At 41.9% G+C, this 21,390-nt stretch overlaps 1 protein-coding gene across 1 annotated transcript in view; it reads left to right on the plus strand.

The window, feature by feature from the left end:
• OSBP (oxysterol binding protein) overlaps positions 1 to 21,018 on the plus strand; it is a 42,704-nt gene extending 21,686 nt beyond the window's left edge. The window contains exons 8-14 of the mRNA XM_037999272.2: positions 1,102 to 1,347; positions 1,635 to 1,755; positions 13,484 to 13,587; positions 15,091 to 15,186; positions 17,090 to 17,271; positions 18,387 to 18,607; positions 18,693 to 21,018. Coding sequence (XP_037855200.1) covers positions 1,102 to 1,347; positions 1,635 to 1,755; positions 13,484 to 13,587; positions 15,091 to 15,186; positions 17,090 to 17,271; positions 18,387 to 18,607; positions 18,693 to 18,835 — 1,113 coding nt within the window. The 3' untranslated portion in view covers positions 18,836 to 21,018. The remainder of the gene's footprint in view (positions 1 to 1,101; positions 1,348 to 1,634; positions 1,756 to 13,483; positions 13,588 to 15,090; positions 15,187 to 17,089; positions 17,272 to 18,386; positions 18,608 to 18,692) is intronic.
• Positions 21,019 to 21,390: the final 372 nt, after the last annotated feature.

The following is a 21,390-nucleotide window of genomic DNA, read 5'->3' on the forward strand; positions in this document are numbered from 1 at the left end:
GCCAGAACCGTTCACTAAAAAGGGAATTTTTTTCTTTCTTCTTTTCTTCTCTAGACTTAGAACTCAGGCTAATAATATTTAGACTCGTTCATCTATGTTGTTAATTAAATAAGCTTTATGGACTAACTTGGGAACCCGACTTGTTTTATAGTGAATTTTTACATAGTAAAATCATTTAAAATTTCAAAGAGTTAATTTAGAAGCTGACTTTTTTGGGGAGTAGATGGGTGGGGAGCATTAACAATGTTTCTCACTCCCTACCCCTCCACTCCCCAAAAAAGTCAGCTTCTCTTGTTCGCTTCTCTGTACCCAGTGGGTAGCATAGGGTCTGGCACACGTGGGTACTCAATAAATATTTGTGGAATGAGTAAGTGAATAAATGAATGAATGAACATCTCCCGCAACAGAAGCCCCCAACCCCTGCTTCATAGACATATACACACACATGCTTGCTTTATCCAGTACTTGGTCACCTTAAGCTGGCTTCAAAATTAGAAAAGTAAGAGCATGCACAGCCCCCTCTCAACCCCCATCATGAGCACTTCACTCCCAGAAACACAATTATCCAGCCTCAGAGGAGAAGTCAGAATCCTGGCCTGATGCAGAACTGAACTGAGACTTAGCAATTGTTTTGTCCAGGGTGGAAGCTAACTTCTATAACTAGTCAGGATACGACTATACTTACAATTTACTACTATTTCTTTCATTCTCCAAGAATTTTAAATACCTGACTTCCTCTCTGGGTATACTTGTGCTAAAATACATTACATTTCTTTTTTTAAAAACTTATCCAACACCTATTTGATGATGGTCTTCTGTGGGCCAGGCACTGATGGATCTTGGGTATGTAGTGCTCAACAGAAGAGGCATGCTTCCCATCTCAAAGAGCTTACAGTTAGTGAAATGAAAACAGGGATTTCTGCCACTCACAGACATGAACAGTTAACAAGGAGAATGGGTTGTTTGCGGATTAAATATTAGAGCTGCTCTACTGAGCAAAGCCCTCTTTCCCCAGTGATTTATTTCCTCAACTGCAAAAACATTAAACTGTCTCATATAGATGGGTGGGCAGAGTTTTTGTAACTGTTCTTTTCCTTACAGGTAAACTTTAATGAGCCCTTGTCCATGCTTCAGCGCCTTACTGAAGATCTGGAATACCATGAGCTGTTAGACCGAGCTGCAAAATGTGAGAATTCTCTAGAACAGCTCTGTTATGTTGCAGCTTTCACCGTGTCCTCCTACTCCACTACTGTCTTCCGCACCAGTAAGCCATTCAACCCACTGCTTGGAGAGACCTTTGAGCTGGACCGATTAGAGGAGAATGGGTACCGATCACTCTGTGAGCAGGTAAAGGAGCCTCAGGACCATAACTCATTTCCTTTCTGAAGAAAGAGATAATTTTTTGGTTAATCCCCTGGGTCTTAATGTTTGCAGAAATTCTAGTCCCTGTCATCCCAGCTTTTATTCTTTTTCTTCAGAACTTCAGCATTGGAGACACTGGAGGTTCTGGGATTCACCTACTGTTGTGGGTGTAAAAACATCAAGTGTGAATTTTGGGTGTTTCTCACCAATTTATAGGCAGTATCTTTTTCTTCTCCTTTCTGCCTTCTTAATTTGAACCTGATTTCTTCAAGGTGAGTCATCATCCCCCTGCTGCTGCGCACCATGCTGAGTCCAAAAATGGCTGGACATTGCGTCAGGAAATCAAAATCACCAGCAAGTTTCGAGGCAAATACCTCTCCATTATGCCCCTCGGTAAGGTTCCCATCTTTGTCAGAATTAATGCTCCTGGAATGAAAGGTTTTCTGGCACGATGGAGGAAGTCACTGGCTCAAGAGTCAGGAGACAGGAGGTCTGATTCAGGCACTGACCCTCACTGACTGGCTTTGGGCAGATATTTAACTTTTCAGCTATCAAATGAGTGTGGAGGCTAGAAACTCTTTAAGGACCCATCTAGTCCTAAATTCTTTATCCTCTTAGCTATATTTAATGTATCTCTAAGCACTATTTAGAACACAAATTCTAGCATGCTTTTTTTTTTTTTTTTTTTTTTTTTTTTTTGAGACGGAGTCTCGCTCTGTCACCCAGGCTGGAGTGCAGTGGCCGGACCTCAGCTCACTGCAAGCTCCGCCTCCCAGGTTCACGCCATTCTCCGGCCTCAGCCTCCCGAGTAGCTGGGACTACAGGCACCCGCCACCTCGCCCGGATAGTTTTTTGTATTTCTTAATAGAGACGGGGATTCACCATGTTAGCCAGGATGGTCTCGATCTCCTGACCTCGTGATCCGCCCATCTCGGCCTCCCAAAGTGCTGGGATTACAGGCTTGAGCCACCGCGCCCGGCCCTAGCATGCATTTTTTTAAAAAATTTCTGTCTCTTAACTGGTGGTGTTTTTCTCCTTTCTCTAGCAATCAGGTTCTCTCTAAATCGGAACTTGTGATTGCAAGGTTAGGTTTCTCAGCTAATCCCTCCGCTTTCTCCTCTCCTTCCTCCCTTTTCTCTTCCTCTACCTGATGGGTTAGGTATCAATTATGTAATGGGTGAATTCTAGGTCAGTGAAACTTTATTTTAAAAAGATCTTACTTGGGGCTGGGCACGGTGGCTCACACCTGTAATCCTAGCACTTTGGGAGGCCAAGGCAGGCAGATTGTCTGAGCTCTGGACCAGCCTGGGCAATGTGGTGAAACCCCCTCTTTACTAAGAATACAAAAAAATTAGCTGTGGTGGTACACACCTGTTGTCTCAGCTACTCGGAGGCTGAGGCATAAGAATTGCTTAAACCCGGGAGGCAAAGGTTGCAGTGGGCCGAGATTGTGCTATTGCACTCCAGTCTGGGCTACAGAGTGAAACTCTCTCTCAGAAACAAAGAAAGAAAGAAAAAAAAACCCAAAAAACAAAAACTCTTATTGGATTACAAGTTAATTTTGTGTCAGAATCAGTCCTGGGAATGGAATCCTAATATACAATGTTAGAGATCCTATACCTTAGAAGAAATCCAATTATTCAAAAAGTATAGTAGAGCTTCTCAATGCTTTCTTGAACTAGAGCAACCATGTTTGGCCAAGTGTGTACTGAAGAGTAAAAGCCGCTCTACAGAAAGATATCAAAGCATAAAGCAATTAGAGAAACCAAGTAGCTCCCAAGAGGCAGAGCTGACCATAACTCCCTGAGCTGCTGGTGGCTTTTCATTTCCAGGTTCTAGTCTTTCACGAAGCATAGCTACAGTTCTTAAATATTGCAATATAGACTGCTTCTTTAATGAATTCACCTTTGCTCAGAAACACAAATGCAGCAAACATAGTGCAAACTAGAAATTAGCTAGAAAAAAATTCACAAATGTTTTGTAACGTATGTAAAGGGAGAAAAGAAATTGCAGTGTTACCTCTAATTTCATGGTTAATATGCAGAAGGTCCCTAAATGACAAGGAGACTAAGTGATACATCACTCTTGATCTTTACCAAGGAGCTTTAAAAAGCTTCTACATGCTTAATTGTCTTTGCAGCTAACAATTTCAGAAGTATTAGCTTAAGAGTAGTAAATGCCTGGGATGTTACCATCTTATTTGCAGAATTAGAGTGTCAGTGGCCATATTGCAATGTGATGTTTTGCCATAGAGAAGAGTTTCAGAGGCCCCTTGAGGATCTCTAAAGGGATGAATTATATTTCATTCCATGGGTGGTTAGGTACAGTCAGCCGTCCATACCTGGGTATTCTGCATTCATGGATACTGAGAGTACTGGGGGCCAGGTGTGGTGGCTCATGCCTGTAATTACATCCCAGCACTTTGGGAGGCCAAGGCAGGCGGATCACCTGAGGTTAGGAGTTCAAGGCCAGTCTGGCCACCATGGTGAAACCCCGTTTCTACTAAAAGTACAAAAATTAGCTAGGTGCGGTGTTGGGTGCCTGTAATCCCAGCTACTCGGGAGGCTGAGGCAGGAGAATTGCCTGAACCCAGGAGGCAGAGGTTGCAGTAAGCTGAGATTGCGCCATTTCACTCTAGCCTGGGTGACAAGAGCAGAACTCCCTCTCAGGAAAAAAAAAAAAAAAAAAAAAACTGTAATCCCAGCACTTTGGGAGGCCAAGACGGGCGGATCACGAGGTCAGGAGATCGAGACCATCCTGGCTAACACGGTGAAACCCCATCTCTACTAAAAAATACAAAAAACTAGCCGGGTGAGGTGACGGGCCCCTGTAGTCCCAGCTACTCGGGATGCTGAGGCAGGAGAATGGCGTAAACCTGGGAGGCGGAGGTTGCAGTGAGCTGAGATCTGGCCTCTGCACTCCAGCCTGGGTGACAGAGCGAGACTCTGTCTCAAAAAAAAGAAAAAAAAAAGAAAAAAGAAAAAATACTGGTGGGAAAGAAGTAATAAAAAATAATGATACAAAAAAAGACCAAAAAAAACCTATTTCTATAGCATTTATATTGTATTATAAGTAATGTAAGTATACGAGGGAGAGGATATGTGTAGGTTACATGTAGATACTCTGCACCATTTTATATGAGTGACTTGACCAAATTGTGGTATCTGCAGGGTGTTCTATAACCAATCCCTCACAAATACCAAGGGAAGAGTATTCATCTAAAAGATAACAAACTTAACTAATGAAATACTGTACATTTTCTCTATAATTTGACTAATCTAGGTTTCTTTGAGGAATGAATATATGAACATGGTATAGATGGTGGATCTAATTTTTCTAAGTTTTAGTAATTTGTTAAGGATCTAATTTTTTAACGTTAAAACATTTATCCTAGGGAAACTTCATTTTAAAAATTAATTAGGAAAACTTAATTAAAAAGAAAACAATTTGATAGTATTTGCATTCCTATGGTTATTTAAGATTTGGATCACCAGGATCCTGTTAAATTCCTCCACATATCAGCTGCTTAACTGAGTACCTGCCATGGGGCAGGCATGGTTCTCAGTGTTTGGGAAGTGTAAGTGAACAAAACAAAAATCCCGGTCTTCATGGGGAGATTGAAGAAAGAATTGACTTTGTGATAGGAAGCTGAATATAGAAATCTAAAGAATGGAATTTCTAGATATCTGCCCTGTGGATGGCTGTATTTAATACTTTTAGGCTCAGTGGCTTGGAAGGCGAATCATGCAGTGAAATTTTTACATTTGCCATGGCACTCAATTCTCAGAGAGAAAATTATTGTTAAGCCAGTAGATATAACCAAAGAAAAATTTATGGACAGGGTTGTGAGTGAGTGAACAGATAGATGACTGGCAGTTTAATACACTGCTCCAGTATGTTCAGCAAGAAGTAATGCATCTCGGGAAAAGTAGTTCAAACTTTTATGTTGATAATTGAAGTAGCATTTGTTGAGTGTTCGTTATGGGTCAGCCATTGATATTAGTGCTTTTCAGGTATTAACTCATTCAGGCCCAACAATAATTCCATGAGATAGACACCTTTATTGCCATTTTTTAAACAAAGAAAACTAGGCATAGATAGGTTACGTTGTCAGGGTCAGCTTAATCAGCTAGTATGGGATCTGAGTTGAGGCAATCTGGCTTCAGGGACCACTGTCTTTATCGCTAGGCTGTACTGAAAGGGAGAGACTGCAAGCCATCAGTTACAATTACAATGCAAAAAGGACACTGAGGACATCAGCTCAATATTCTCACCAAGGTCTGACAAGATAAGACAGTTTTAAGGTTATTTGGTAGCAGGACAACTTTGTACAAAATTATGGTTCTGTTAACTCCACTGTGAAAAAGTCATAGCCAGGACTGAAGAAAATCTAATACAGACCAATGAAAGTACCTAAAGATACTTGGAGGCAGTGGCAATGAGTTTGAGTCTCCCTATAAAATAGGCTAAAAAGATTAGAATGCTTGACATTTGGAAAGAAGAATGCTTCTAGAAAATATAACTGAAGTTTCCAAATAAAGCTATTGTAAGGGGCAAATATGAATTTCTTTTTCTTTTTTTTTTTTTTTTGAGATTGAGTCTTGCTGTGTCACCCAGGCTAGAGTGCAGTGGCGCAATCTCAGCTCACTGCAAGCTCCACCTCCTGGGTTCAAGCGATTCTCCTGCCTCAGCCTCCTGAGTAGTTGGGATTACAGGTGCCTGCCACCGTGCCCGGCTAATTTTTGTATTTTTGGTAGAGATGGGGTTTCACCATGTTGGCCAGGCTGGTCTCAAACTCCTGACCTCATGATCCACCCACCTTGGCCTCCCAAAGTGCTGGGATTACAGGCGTGAGCTACCATGCCCAGTGCAAATAAGAATTTCTTCATCAAGTTCTAGAATATAGAAATTAGCTGATATGCTTGAAGTTTAAAAAGGTGCATTTATTTTTATTTATGGGTTTTTTTTTTTTTTTTTTTTGAGACAAAGGCTCGCTGTGTCGCCCAGGCTGGAGTGCAGTGGTGCAATCTCTGCTTATTGCAACCTCCGCCTCCCAGGCTCAAGCGATTCTCCTGCCTAAGCCTCCCAAGTAGCTGGGATTACAGCTGTCCACCACCACACCCAGCTAATTTTTGTATTTTCAGTAGAAACTGGGTTCCACCATGTTGGCCAGGCTGGTCTCGAACTTCTGATCTCAAGTGATCCACCTGCCTTGGCCCCCCAAAATGCTGGGATTACTGGCATGAGGCACCACTATGCCTGACCAAAAAGATAGATTTAATTAAGACTCTTGGCCCAGATGCAGTGGCTCACGCCTGTAATCTCAACACTTTGGGAGGCCAAGGCAGGAGGATCACTTGGGCCCAAGAGTCTGATACCAGCCTGGGCAACACAGGGAGACCCCCATCTCTACAAAAAAAAAAAAGGAATGATTGCTTTGACAGTCTTTTCGTTTCAGCATTTTACTTATATCCCACTGCCTTCTGACCTCTATGACTTGTTTTTCTTGTCCTTTTTCCAGTTTTTTTATTTCGTATTTTTTATTTTTATTACTTATTTTACTTTTTTTCAGACAGAGTCTCGCTCTGTCTCCCAGGCTGGAGTGCAGTGGTATGATCTTAGTTCACTGCAACCTCCCGCTCCCGGGTTCAACCGATTCTCCTGCCTCAGCCTTCTGAGTAGCTGGGACTACAGGCGTGCACCACCACAACTGGCTAACTCGTATTTTTAGTAGAGACGGGGTTTCACCATGTTGGTCTGGCTGGTCTCGAACTACTCACCTCAAGTGATCCACCTGCTTCGGCCTCCCAGAGTGCTGGATTACAGGCATGAGCCACTGTGCCCGGTCTCCAATTTTTTAATTGTAAAATACATGTAACATAAAATTTAGCACGTTACCCATTCTTAAGTGTACTGGTCAGTGGTATTAAATACATAATGTTGTGCAACCATCACCACCCTCCATCTCCCAAACCTTTAGTCTTATAAAATGGGAACTCTATATACATTAAAAAATAATTTTCTTTTTTTTTTTCGAGACGGAATCTCGCTCTGCCACCCAGGCTGGAGTGCAGTGGCGCCATCTTGGCTCACTGCAAGCTCCGCCTCCCGGGTTCATGCCTTTCTCCTGCCTCAGCCTCCTGAGTAGCTGGGACTACAGATACCCGCCACCGTGCCCGGCTAATTTTTTGTATTTTTAGTAGAGACGGGGTTTCACCGTGGTCTTGATCTCCTGACCTCGTGATCCACCCATCTCCGCCTCCCAAAGTACTGGGGTTACAGGTGTGAGCCACCGCACCGGGCTTTTTTGTTTCTTTTGAGACTGAGTCTCACTCTCTCACCCAGGCTGAAGTGCAGTGGCATGATCTCAGCTCACTGCAACCTCCACCTCCCAGGTGCGTGCAAGCAATTCTTGTGCCTTAGCCTCCTGAGTAGCTGGGATCACAGGTACCCGCCACCATACCAGGCTAATTTTTGTGGTGTTTTAGTAGAGATGGCCAGGCCATGTTGGCCTGGCTGTTCTTGAACTCCTGACCTCAAGTGATCCATCTGCCTTGACCTCCCAAAGTGCTGGGATTACAGGTGTGAGCCACCACACCCGGCCAAAAAATAATTTTCTATTCTCCCTCCCCAAACCCTGGCACCCACTATTCTACTTTCTGTCTCTATTTTAACTACTTTAAGTACCTCCTGTAAGTGGAATCATATATTTTCTGTCGCTTTGTGACTGGCTTGTTTCACCTAACGTAATGTCATCAAGGTTCATCCATGTGGTAGCAAATGTCAGAATTTCCTTTCATTTGAAGGCTGAATAATATTTATCCCATTGTATGTATATACCACATTTTGCTTATCCATTCATCTATTGATGGACTCTTGGGTTGCTTCCATGTTTTAGCTATTGTGAGTAACACTGCTGTGAACGTGAATATACAAATACCCTTTCATCTCTTTGCCTAAAGTCTTAAGAAAAAAAATGTTTCAGAAACGACAAATATCTCTTCAAGACTCTGCTTTCAGTTCTTTGTAGTATATACCCAGAAATGGAATTGCTGGATCACATGGCAATTACCTTCTTAATATTTTGAGCAAACTACCATATTGCTTTCAACAGTGGTTATACATTCCTACCAACAGTGCACAAAGGTTCCCGTTACTCCATATCCTTACCAACACTTTTAAAAAATGTATTGTAGCTATCCTAATGGATATGAATTAGTATCTCATTGTGGTTTGATGTACATTTCTCTAATAACTAGTGTTGAGCACTTTTTTATATACTTATTTATCATGTGTATATCTTTGGAGAAATATCTGTTCAAGTCCTTTGCCTTTTTTTTTTTTTTTTTTTTTTTTTTGACATGGAGTCTCACACTCATGCAGTCTAGAGTGCAGTGGTGCAATCTTGGCTCACTGCAACCTCTACTTCTTGGGTTCAGGTGATTCTCCTGCCTAAGCCTCCAGAATAGCTGGGATTACAGGCCCCCTGCAACATGCCCGGCTAATTTTTTGTATTTTTAGTAGAGACGTGGTTTCACCATGTTGGTCAGGCTGGTCTTGAACTCCTGACCTCAAGTGACCCGCCTGCCTCAGCCTCCCAAAGTGCAGGGATTATAGGCGTGAGCCGCCGTACCCAGCCTCCTTTGCCCATTGTTGACTTGAGTTCTTTAGGTTTTTTTTATTGTTGAATTTTAGGAGTTCTCTGTATATTCTAGGTATTAATCCCTTATCAGATATATGATTTGCAAATATTTTCTCCCATTCTAGAGGCTGCGTTTTTACTCTGTTGCTATTGTCATTTATTGCACAAAATTTTTTAATGTTCAGGAGGACTGTTTTGTCTTTTTGTTGTTGTTGCCTCTGGTTTTGGTGTCATATCTAAGAAATTATTGCCAAACCCAATATTGTGAAGCTTTTGCCCTATGTTTTCTTCTAAGAGGTTTATAGTTTTAGGTCTTACATTTAGGTCTTTCATCTATTTTGAGTTAATTTTTGTACATGGTATTAGATAAAGGTCCAACTTCATTATTTTGCATGTGAGTCCGTTTGTTCAAAAGACTGTCCTGTCTCCATTGAGTAGTCTTGGCATTCTTGCCAAAAATCATTTGACCATGTATGAAGGGTTGGTTTCTGGGCTCTTTGTTCTATTCCACTGGCCTATATGTCTGTCTTTATGCTAGTACCACACTTTTTAGATTACTCTAACTTTGTATTAAGTATCAAAATCAGGAAGTTTGAGTCCTCCAGCTTTGTCCTTTATCAAGATTATTTTGGCTATTTGTGGTCCCTTAAGATTCCATATGAATTTTAGGATAGGTTTTTCTATTTCTGAAGAAAACATCTTGGGATTTGGATAGAGATTTCATTGAATCTGTAGATTGCTTTGAGGGGCCTTGACAACCTTAACAATGTTGAGTCTTCCAATCTATGAATATAGGATGTGTTTACATTTATTTATTTTAACTTTAATTTCTTTCAGCAACATTTTACAGTTTTTACCTCCTTGATTAAGTTAATTCCTAAGTGTTCTTTTTGATACTATTATAAGTGGAATTGTTCTTAATATCCTTTCCAGATTATTCATTGTTGGTGTATAATAGAAATGTACCTAATTTTTGTGTGTTGACTTTATACCCTGTTACTTCGTTGAATTCGTGTATTAATTCTATCAGGATTTCTTTTTTTGGTGTAATTCTTAGCATGTTCATATATAGGATCATATCATCTGCAAACACAGATAACTTTATCTCTTTCTTTCCATCTTGGATGCCTTTTATTTATTTTTCTTGCCTAGTTGCCCTGGCTAGAACTTCCAGTAATATGTTGAATAGAAGCAGTGAAAGTGGGCATCCTTGCCATGTTCTTGATCTTAGAAGAAAATCTTTAAGTGTTTCACCATTGAGTATATTTGCTGTGGGGTTTTCATATGTGACTTTTATTATGGTGAGGTATTTTCCTTGTATTTCTAGCTCGTTGAGTGTTTTCATCCTGAAAGGGTGTTGAATTCTGTCAAATGCTTTTTCTGCATCAATTGAGATGATCATGTGTTTTTTTACCCTTCATTCTGTTCATGTGGTATATTACATTTACCAGTTTTTATGTGTTCAACCATCCTTGCGTTCCAGGAATAAATCCCACCTGGTCATGGTGTGTAATCCTTTTAATATGCTGCTGAATTCAATTTCCTAGTTTTTTTTTGAGGATTTTTACATCACTGTTCATAAGGGATATGATATTGGTCTGTAGCTTTGGGTTTTTATAGTGTCTTTGTCTGGCTTTAGTGTCAGGGAATGCTGGCCTCATAGAATGAGATGGTAGAGGAGGAGGTATTGGTTAAGAGATTTAGGCTGGGTGCAGTGGATCGTGCCTGTAATCCTAGTATTTTGGGAGGCTGAGGTGGGAGGATCGCCTGAGCCCAGGAGCTGAAGACCAGTTTAGGCAACATAGTGGGACCCTGTCTCTACAAAAAATAAAAAGATTTAGCTGGGCATTGTGGCATATGCCTGTAGTCCCAGCTACTTGGGAGGCTGAGGAGGGGGGATCGCTTGAGCCCAGGAAGTCAAGGTTGCAGTGAACTATGATTACACCATTGCATTCCAGTCGGGGTGACAAAGCGAGATCCTGTCTCAAAAAAAAAAAAAAAACCATCGTGTGTGGTGGCTCACGCCTGTAATCCCAGCTCTTTGGGAGGCTGAGGTGGGCGGATCACGAGGTCAGTAGTTTGAGACCAGTCTGGCCAATATGGTGAAACCCTATCTCTACTAAAAATACAAAAATTAGCTGGGCGTGGTGGTGGGCGCCTGTAGCCCCAGCCACTCGGGAGGCTGAGGCAGGAGTGTTTGAACCTGGGAGGCAGAGGTTGCAGTGAGCTAAGATCTGGGGGGGAAAAAAAAAAAAGAAAAAGAAAAAAAGAAACCCAGAGATTTAGAATATGTTTAGGTGGAGCAAATATTTCGAAGGTATTTGTGAAGATTAAATGAAATAATGCATGAGGAGGCCATAGCACGGCACCTAGTATACAGCAAGTGTTCTCAGAGTTGCTGTTGTTATAATTAATGTCATCGCCTTCATTGTTGTTATCCTTGTCTGCCAACTACTAAGGCTACTTTAATTTTTTGTGTAAGAAACATGTCTAAACCACAACTGGTGACTTATTTTTATTAGTGGTTACAGAGAGAACTTAGGGTTATACTTTTACTGGAATCGACTTTTTTATTTTTATTTTATTTTATTTTATGGAGTCTCACTCTGTCGCCCAGGCTGGAGTGCAGTGGCGTGGTCTCGGCTCACTGCAAGCTCCGCCTCCTGGGTTCACGCCATTCTCCTGCCTCAGCCTCCCATATTTTTATTTTTTATTTTTGAGACAGTGACTGCTCTGTCATCCAGGCTGGAGTGCAGTGATGTGATCTTGGCTCACTGCAACCTCTGCCTCCTGGGTTCAAGTGATTCTCCCACCTCAGCCTCCCGAGTAGCTGGGATTACAGGCACACACCACCACACCCAGCTAATTTTTTGTATTTTTAGTAGAGATGGGGTTTCACCATGTTGACCAGGCTGGTCTTGAACACCTGACCTCAAGTGATCTGCCTGCTTTGGCCTTCCAAAGTGCTGGGATTATAGAGGTGAGCCATCCCACCTGGCCTGGAATTGACTATTATTAACTGTCTATCTTTTTAAATTTTTGATTATTTTGAATCCTCAGTTATCTCTCCTGTGAAACCACTGATTTTGGTATTCATTGGAGATTGACTCATAGGAACAGGAGTCAGCTATATGTTTCAAGCATTTTATTAGGCAAATAAACAGACATTTACTGCACAGTAGGACGGGTTATTCCGAGTTTACAGATGATAAAACCAAGGCCCTTGAAACATTCATAGTGCAATACTGTAATGCAATTCTGACACTAACCACCCAGAGTTCCCGCAGATTCCCTAAGTTAAGGGCATAGTACCCAACAAGATTGCCCTTGCTTCAGATGCCAGCAACAAGTTGGAGGCCCTAGGCCACCTGCACTTCTGATAACTGGCTGTAAGTTCAGGAGTTCCCACAACTACCTCAGGTTTGATAATTCATTAGAATGACTCAGAACTCAGGAAAGGGCTCTAGTTATCATTACCGTTTTATTATTCAGGGTACAAATCAGGGCCAGCCAAATGAAGGGACCCATAGGGTGAGGTCTGGGAGGGTCCTGAACACAGAACTTTGTGCCCTGTCACCATGGAATCAGGGCATATCACCCTCTTGGCACATTGATATATTCATCAACCAGGAAACTCCACTGAGCTTTGGTGTCCAGAGATTTTAGTAGGGCTTCATTATTTAGGTTTGATTGCAGTATTGAATTCAATATCCAGATCCTCTTTCATCACCAGAGGTCAGGAAGTTAACCCAGTATCAGGTGACTCAAAACCCTGTCTCTAATCACATGGTAGAGCCTGGCTTGTTCTCATCCTAAGTTATTAGCATTAGCTCTCTGGGGCCCGCCATGAGTCACCTCATTAGTATAAATTGTCAAGGTCCACCATAAATAACAGAGATACTCCTGTCACTTGGGAAATTATAAGGGTTTTATTCTTCATTATATAACAGAGGGTCATACATCTAATGAGGACTAGGGCCAGGATTTAATCCAGTTCTGTCTGATTTCAAAGCCCCAGCTCTATCCACTATTCTATTTTTACAATTAAGGGGCCTTAGATAAGTGGTTTGTTTAAGGTCACACAGCTAGTAACTAACAGTAGAGCCCGGTCCCAGTACAGGCTACCAATGTGTGCTCCTTCCATAATGCAGTTACTTCCACGATGCATGTTGGGGCACATTTGACTTGTTTCTATGAATTTTGCAGTTGTGTTATAGAACACAGTGCCCTGGCTAAGGTATATCAGTTGCCAGGGTTTGTCATCATTTAGTTATGTTTTATTCATAGATTGTTAAAAGTCAAGTGAGAAAAATTCAGTCAATACTTCCAGCATTTAAGAAAGTATAAGTCATTTTTATTGTTTTATTTCTAAAAGTAATAAACATCAATAGAAAGAAATTAATCCTTTACTGTTTTGAGGCTGCATGATGCTATTTTTCTGACATTTGGCTTAATTTGGATACCTCTTTCTGCTTCCAGGTACCATTCATTGTATTTTCCATGCAACTGGGCACCACTACACTTGGAAGAAAGTTACCACAACTGTACACAACATTATTGTGGGCAAGTTGTGGATAGATCAGGTGAGGAAAGGTACCTGAAGTGCGTGTGAAGTTTAAAAGAATACCTCTTTAGATATATTTCTGCAGTATTTAGGACATGTGAACTGGTCCCAGAATGTTGCTACTGATTCATCAGTTTCTCCTAAGGAATTTCTCTCAGGCAGTAACCCTACCTCTACTTCGCCAAGTTTCTGTACCACAAATTATTGTTTATAAATGACCAAATTATAACATTCATCAATGACTATTCTGCTAGAACAGTGTTGGGTGCTACGACAGGTAGAAAAAAACAAACGTGGCCCCAACTCTTAATCCTTTCATTATTCATCAAATATTTATTGCCAGGCAGTATGCTAGGTCCTGGGGATACAAAGTCTGATGAGATGTCCCTCAAGAAGTTATTATGTCATTGGAGATACATGACCAATGTGTAGGTTGGAAAGTGTGCAGCAGCAACATACACTAATATAAAAGATACCCTACGCTAGTATCTGATTGTCAGTTTGCTTTTAAGACAATGGTTGCGGTAAATTTAGAAAAGAGGGAATACTGTCTTCTGAGCAGTCAGGAAAGGCCTCACAGTAGATGTGGGAATTAAGCTGAATCTTTTTTTTTTTTTTTTTTTTTTTGAGACGGAGTCTTGCTCTGTAGCCCGGGCTGGACTGCAGTGGCCGGATCTCAGCTCACTGCAAGCTCCGCCTCCCGGGTTTACGCCATTCTCCTGCCTCAGCCTCCGGAGTAGCTGGGACTACAGGCGCCCGCCACCTCGCCCGGCTAGTTTTTTTGTATTTTTAGTAGAGACGGGGTTTCACCGTGTTCGCCAGGATGGTCTCGATCTCCTGACCTCGTGATCCGCCCGTCTCGGCCTCCCAAAGTGCTGGGATTACAGGCTTGAGCCACCGCGCCCGGCTAAGCTGAATCTTAAAGTGTGGTTTGGGATTCAGAAGATAGAAAGGAAGGGAAAATGGGCCGGGCATGTTGACTCATGCCTGTAATCCCAACATCTTGGGAGGCCAAACTGGGAGGATCACTTAAGCACAGGAGTTTGAGACTAGCCTGGGCAACATAGTGAGATCTTGTCTCTACAAAAAATGTTTTAAAAAAAGAAGAAGAAAGGAGGGAAAATGAAATGAGTAAAGTATAGAAAGGCCCACCATATGTAATTTGAAATTGTGAGTAGAGTATTTTGATTTAAGCAGAAGAGTTCATGAAGGGTACTAGTGAGGGATTGGTTTGGAAAGGTAAATTATCATGTGAATTTCAGTATATGTGCAGAAGGTCAAATCATGCCATCTAACATGTGAGATACAATTCAAAACAAGTGGTCACTTGGTCTTGATCTCAACCTGGAAAACCAAGGTTACATAGGGATTCTATAGCATTCCTAAGGCTAGCTAAGATCGGAATCTTAAACAAGGGATTACTAGAATGTAAGATTGAAAAATAAAGAATTATGAACCATGAGTTTGGCAGACATTGAATTTATCCAGTCTTAATAAAACTATGAATTTTTTCATTTTACAGTCTGGTGAAATTGATATTGTGAATCACAAGACAGGAGACAAATGTAATCTTAAATTCGTTCCTTATAGCTACTTCTCTCGGGATGTAGCAAGAAAGGTAAGGGAAGTTTAAATTACTTCACTTAGCATGTATCTCTTAGAAAGCATACTCCTTTAGGACTGGAATGTATATACATGTGGGGAGGTGTGGGGGGTGTGTACATTATATATAGTGTATGTGTACATACAGTGATTCAAAAAAAGTAGAGGTGAAAGGCTGGGCGCGGTGGCTCACAGCTGTAATCCCAGCACTTTGGGAGGCTGAGGCAGGCAGATTGCCTGAGGTCAAGAATTCGAGTCCAGCCTGGCCAACATGGTGAAACCCTGTCTCTACTAAAAATACAAAAATTAGCTGGGTGTGGTGGCATGTGCTTGTAATCCCAGCTACTCAGGAGGCTGAGGCAGGAGTATCACTTGAACCTGGGAGGCAGAGGCTGCAGTGAGTCTCGCACCATTGCACTCCAGCCTGGGCGACAGAGTAAGACTCTGTCTCAAAAAAAAAAAGAAAAATAAAAAAAAAGAAAAAAAAGGTAGAGGTGAAGGAGAAAGTCAGCAAGAAATACTATATTGTATTACTAAATCAATTCCTTCTCTTTTCTGGGAATGACAATAAGTGAGGAAGTGAAAGTGTCAAGAGCAATGAGAGATTGAAAATGGGAAACAGCCGAGGTGGGCGGATCACCTGAGGTTGGGAGTTCAAGACCAGCCTGACCAGCATGGAGAAACCCTATCTCTACAAAAAATACAAAATTAGCGGGGCATGGTGGTGCATGCCGGAAATCCCAGCCACTTGGGAGGCTGAGGCAGGAGAATTGCTTGAACCGGGGAGGCGGAGGTTGCGGTGAACCGAGATCACGCCATTGCCCTCCAGCCTGGGCAAAAGAGAGAAACGCCGTCTCAATAAAAAAAAAAAAGAAAAGAAAAAAAGAGAAAGTAAATGGGAAAACACAGAGGAAGGACTAATAAAAGATTTCAGGAAGAAGGGGTTTGATCCCTGAGAAGTTTGAGAAGTTTGATGGGGAGTTGTGTGATACCACCATAATGATTTGTGTCATGAGTTTCTGTGGGAGACTGAAGAATAGCTGGGGATTTCAATCTGTTTATGGGTCCCTATGAATTTCTGGAGAGAAGAAAATATAATTCTGAGTACCAGTCAAGTGCTTTTTCTACATGTATCTTTGATACAAAACTCCCTGGGAAGGGTAGTGAGGAGAGGGGACAGAGAGCAAGGAGGAAGTGGGGATAGTTGATGGGTACAAAAAATAGAATAAAGTCTAGTATTTGCTGGCACAACAGGGTGACTGCAGTCAAAAATAATTTAATTGTACATTTTAAAATAACAAAGAGTATAATTGAATTGTTTACAACACAAAGGATAAATGCAAATTATATATACACCTACTATGTACTCACAAAAATAAAAAAATAAAAAGTTTACCAAAAATCCCCATATAACAAAAAATATTAATGAAATCCCCAAGTAATGGCTCAGTTATTTCAAGTAGCAGAAAAAAAATACAACAAAATAATTTGAGGCCAGGCATGGTGGCTCATGCCTATAATCCTAACACTTTGGGAGGCAGAAATAAGAGGATTGCTTGAGCCGAGGAGTTCAAGACCTGCCTGGGCAACATAGCAAGACCCTTTCTCTGAAAAAAAAATTAAAGAATTAGCCAGATGTGGTGGCACATGCCTGTAGTCCTAGCTACCCAAGTGGCTGAGGTGAGAGATCACTTGAGCCCTAGAGTTGGAGGCCACAGTGAGTTATGATTGCATCAGTGTCCTCCAGCCTGGGCAACACAGCAAGATCCCATCTCTAATAATAAGAATAATTTGGATGACTCCCTGGTGTTTGTTATAACAGGACCCAACCAGTATTTATCCTAGGACTTCTAGTATAGTCAGGTAAGCTAATTCACAATGAATTCTATATAGTCAAGCCCTGTTCTCCACCCTTGCAGGTGACAGGGGAAGTGACAGATCCATCAGGAAAAGTCCACTTTGCCCTTCTGGGGACATGGGATGAGAAAATGGAATGTTTCAAAGTACAGCCAGTCATTGGGGAAAATGGGGGTGATGCGCGACAGAGAGGCCATGAAGCAGAGGATAGCAGGGTCATGCTGTGGAAAAGGAATCCTTTACCGTGAGTATCAGCATGCATGCTGCCCAGATACCACTCTGACCTTGACTGTGGAGCAATATCGAAGGCATTTCTGCCTGCCCTCTCACTTATTTATGTGAGGAATTGAGCAAGGGAAATTGAGACCTTTGGAGAGATTAACAGAAGGTTGTCATTGTGTGATTTGACTTGCAGCATATGCTTATTTCAAGGAAGTTCAAACCAAACTACATCTGACAAAAAATACTTTGTGCTTTGGTCCTTTGGATTGTGATTCAGAAGGATATTTTTCTACTGTTTAGAGCAAAACTGTTCAAAAGTGGCTAGAGGAGGAAGGTGCCTAGCACCTGTTAACAATTTAGCCTAAAGGCCCATCAGCAGCCAGGTGCGGTGGCTCACACCTGTAATCCCAGCACTTTGGGAGGCCAAGGCAAGTGAATCCCTTGTGATTAGGAGTTCAAGACCAGCCTGGCCAATATGGCGAAACACCGTCTCTACTAAAAATACAGAAATTAGCTACATATGATGGTGCGCACCCATAATCCCAGCTACTTGAGAGGCTGAGGCATGAGGATGACTTGAGCCCAGAAGTTTGAGGTTGCAGTGAGCTGAGATCATGCCACTGTACTGCAGCCTAGGCGACTGAGTGAGACTGTCTAAATAAATAGATAATAAAAAGAGAAAAAAGCCTAGCAGAAAAGAATGATCCCTGAGACAATGTGCAGGACTTTGGAAACAAGATGGAGGTCACTTACTTCCTGTCATCATCTAATACAGTCAGTTTGTAGTGATAGCCAAGATTATCCCAGAGAGAGGTTAAAAAGAAAACTAAGGAAACAGGAGTGAGGAATTTTCATTCAGTAGAATGTTTCCTTCTTTCTATTGAATGTAGATAATTTCAGCTGGGCACCACACAACACCAGAACACTGTGGAACTGAGTGATGCCGGGGAGGAGATGGGGAGTGATCTCTCCTTTAGTTAGGGCAACGTGACATGGTCCTAGATCCTTTTCACAGACCCTGTTTTTGTAGAACAGCCTTGGTGATGTGGCCTTGGCAGTGTACTTAGTTGTTGTTGCTCCTTAAATAGGATCTGGGCTCTGGGATTACCATTTCTTTTTCTTATCTTCTACTTTTAGGAAGAATGCAGAAAACATGTATTACTTCTCAGAGCTTGCTCTGACTCTCAATGCTTGGGAAAGTGGCACTGCCCCCACAGACAGCCGGTTACGACCTGACCAGAGACTGATGGAAAATGGGCGCTGGGATGAAGCAAATGCGGAGAAGCAGCGCCTGGAGGAAAAACAAAGACTTTCCAGAAAGAAGAGAGAAGCAGAAGCTATGAAAGCCACAGAGGATGGTAATGAACTTCCCTTCTACTCTTCTTTCTTGATGCATAGAGAATGCCAGCACTAATTTTTTTCTTGTCTCTCTTTTCCTTTTAGGCACACCATATGATCCCTATAAGGCACTGTGGTTTGAGCGGAAGAAGGACCCTGTTACCAAGGAGTTAACCCATATTTATAGGGGAGAATACTGGGAGTGTAAAGAAAAACAGGACTGGAGCTCTTGCCCGGACATTTTCTGAAATGGCAGTAACAAAAAAGAGGAGCATCTAATGGAGAAGAGGACAGAGGATGTGTGGGAAAGCTGGCAGTTGTGACTCTCTTTGCCAAGTGCTTTCCTCAAGTTTGTCTCTCTTGACCAATCATTTTTTCCAAATCAGTCACCAGAAGGAGACACCAGTGGTGGTGATTGGCTGGTTGCCTTAGCTGATTGAAACTGAAATCGACATACGAGATACTATGTCTGTAAGGGAGAGGTTTAGTGGCTGAAGGTTAGTGTATTCCACATCCACAAAGTCAAGTATTCTGGGCTCTTCTTTCTCCCTCTGCCCCCGTTTAAGATGATGTCACTTACCCTCCCCTTGTAGTATCCTGCTCAGCCAAGATCTGCGTAAGATTATGATTCAGGGGCATTTTGGTGCTGTTCAAAGCAAGAACCGAATTTAGAAGTTCCCTTAAAAAGAAACCTGTAAGACTTACCAATGGAGGCATCGTGAATGGTTGCAGTGGAGCTTAGGTATAACATCATCAAATGTGTTCACACGTGGGGTTGGTTTAATGGAGTGTCCACACGGAGATAACTGCAATATTGGAACACCTGTGAGAGAGATTGTTCTATAGGGCTGGAATATTCAGAGTTACATTCTTGGAAGTTTCTGTTTTTACTTGCATCGAACACCCCTCTGTTGTTCTCCATCATCTTTAATAGCAACTGGAGACCACTTTGGTGGTTGGTAAGAGGGGTGCATTCTCCTCACAAAGGAGTTTTATGGACTTTCTCTGGCGGAGAGCTTCTGAGAACACAGGCAGGACGGGAAAAGACTACTAGTCACTTGCTTTCCCAGCCCCCCTCAATGCCATCCTTCATTGTCTTTCTGGCTTCTCTTCTTTCTCCGGGCACAGTACCATTTTGGGTCTGTGCACCAGTGTGGAGCAAAACATTGCCTGTCCCATTCTGATATACTTCAGAATTTGAGAGGAGAAGTTAATCTGAAACAAAAGTTTTCACCATCTCTCAAGCCCCAAGGACTGGAGCCACCTCTGGAATAATGTGTTAAATATCTGTATATTATATATATGTAGAGAAAAATCTAATTTTTTGGTTTGATTTTCTTCCCATTAAGAATCTTGTTTTTTGATATCCCTTGTCTCCCTGAGACTCTCTCTCGGACACGTGTTGATGTGGATGGCACTCCTCTGCTCTCCATCTTTTATGGGCAGAGAGATTCAAAACCTGAGCAGGATCATGTCTGGCAGTTACTAAACAGGGACTTTGTCCATGGTTTGTATCATGGGGTGCCTACTGCTGTCTAAACTCTGCTCTCCTAATTAGCTGACTCTTGAAAATGAAATCCTAACCTCTTTCCTGCCTCTTTTCTTTCTCTTTTTAGGAAGAGTATGGGTAGAAAGTCCGGAGGGCAACTTCCAGTTTAATTCTGCTCTGTCCGGCACATGGGCTAAACCCCAAAAGAACTTTCTTCCTAGTATGTGGGGCTTAAAGCACTGTCGTGTGGGGTGGATCAGATAATTGCTCCTGTGGGGCCCTGGCTTCCTTCTCTGTTTGTTCTGTATTTGTTTTCGTTGTCTTGTTGAGAAATATCCCTGCGCAACCCACCCTTGGTTGAGGATCACAAATTGAGGTGCCTTCCTTGTATGCTTTTTGTTAGTATTTTTTGTTTTGTTCCTTAACTGCTGAGCCTCAGCCAGCGTGGGTCCTGGGGGAAAATATCATTCCAAAGGAAGCCATCCCTACGGGGAAATTGGTTTTACTGGGTAAATTAGTACTTTTATTCCTTCCCCTATCCCTTCCTTCCTAGTTGTGATAAACATGGGAGAGGAGTGACTTTGACTGCTGGGGAATTTCCTCCTAAGAACCTTATTCCCAAAATAAGCCAGGGGTTATGTCAAGGCTTCTTTCAAGGAGGCTCATAAAAGCAGTGACCTCATCTGGGGCTTTGGATAGAGTGAGAATTCCCCAACTAAATTGGACTTCTCTGCTTTATCTCCTTTCCTTCCTTCGCCATCTGCACTACATTTCTGGCTTGATCCCCAATCAGATTCCCGCTAATGGAAGAAGTTTAGAATCCTTCAGGTGGAATAAAGTCACATGAAAACAAAACACAACTATATATATTTTCAGTTTTTTTGCCTTATTGCTTTTTTTCCAAAAAAAAAACTACTAAATTAAATAATTTTTTAAAAGTCATATTGTTTGTCTGATTCACTTCTGCTGCTAGGCAGGAAGTGGTGTTGGGGAGGGGAAGGAGAACTGGTCCAATGGTAATTTGTTCTGCTCTGAGAGCTCAGAAGCCCTGGTCTTCATGAGAAATGGAAAGAAAAGCTGTTCACCACCACTCTGGAGGGCCATGAGCAGAGGAGTAGTTTTAACAACCCCTGCTGCTTAAACTGACAGTCAACATCCCACCTTGGTACAGGGGAATAGTTTTTAGTGTCTTTGATATAGGGCCTGCTTCACTTCAAAAAAATGAAAATTTTCCCTGTAAATTGAATTTATTCCCTTTGTCCATTTAGATTCTCAGATTGTTGGCTGTTTTGTGTGGGAATTTCAAATTCTGTT

The sequence above is a fragment of the Chlorocebus sabaeus genome, chromosome 1 (genome assembly GCF_047675955.1).
Source record: "Chlorocebus sabaeus isolate Y175 chromosome 1, mChlSab1.0.hap1, whole genome shotgun sequence".
Lineage (NCBI taxonomy): Eukaryota > Metazoa > Chordata > Mammalia > Primates > Cercopithecidae > Chlorocebus > Chlorocebus sabaeus.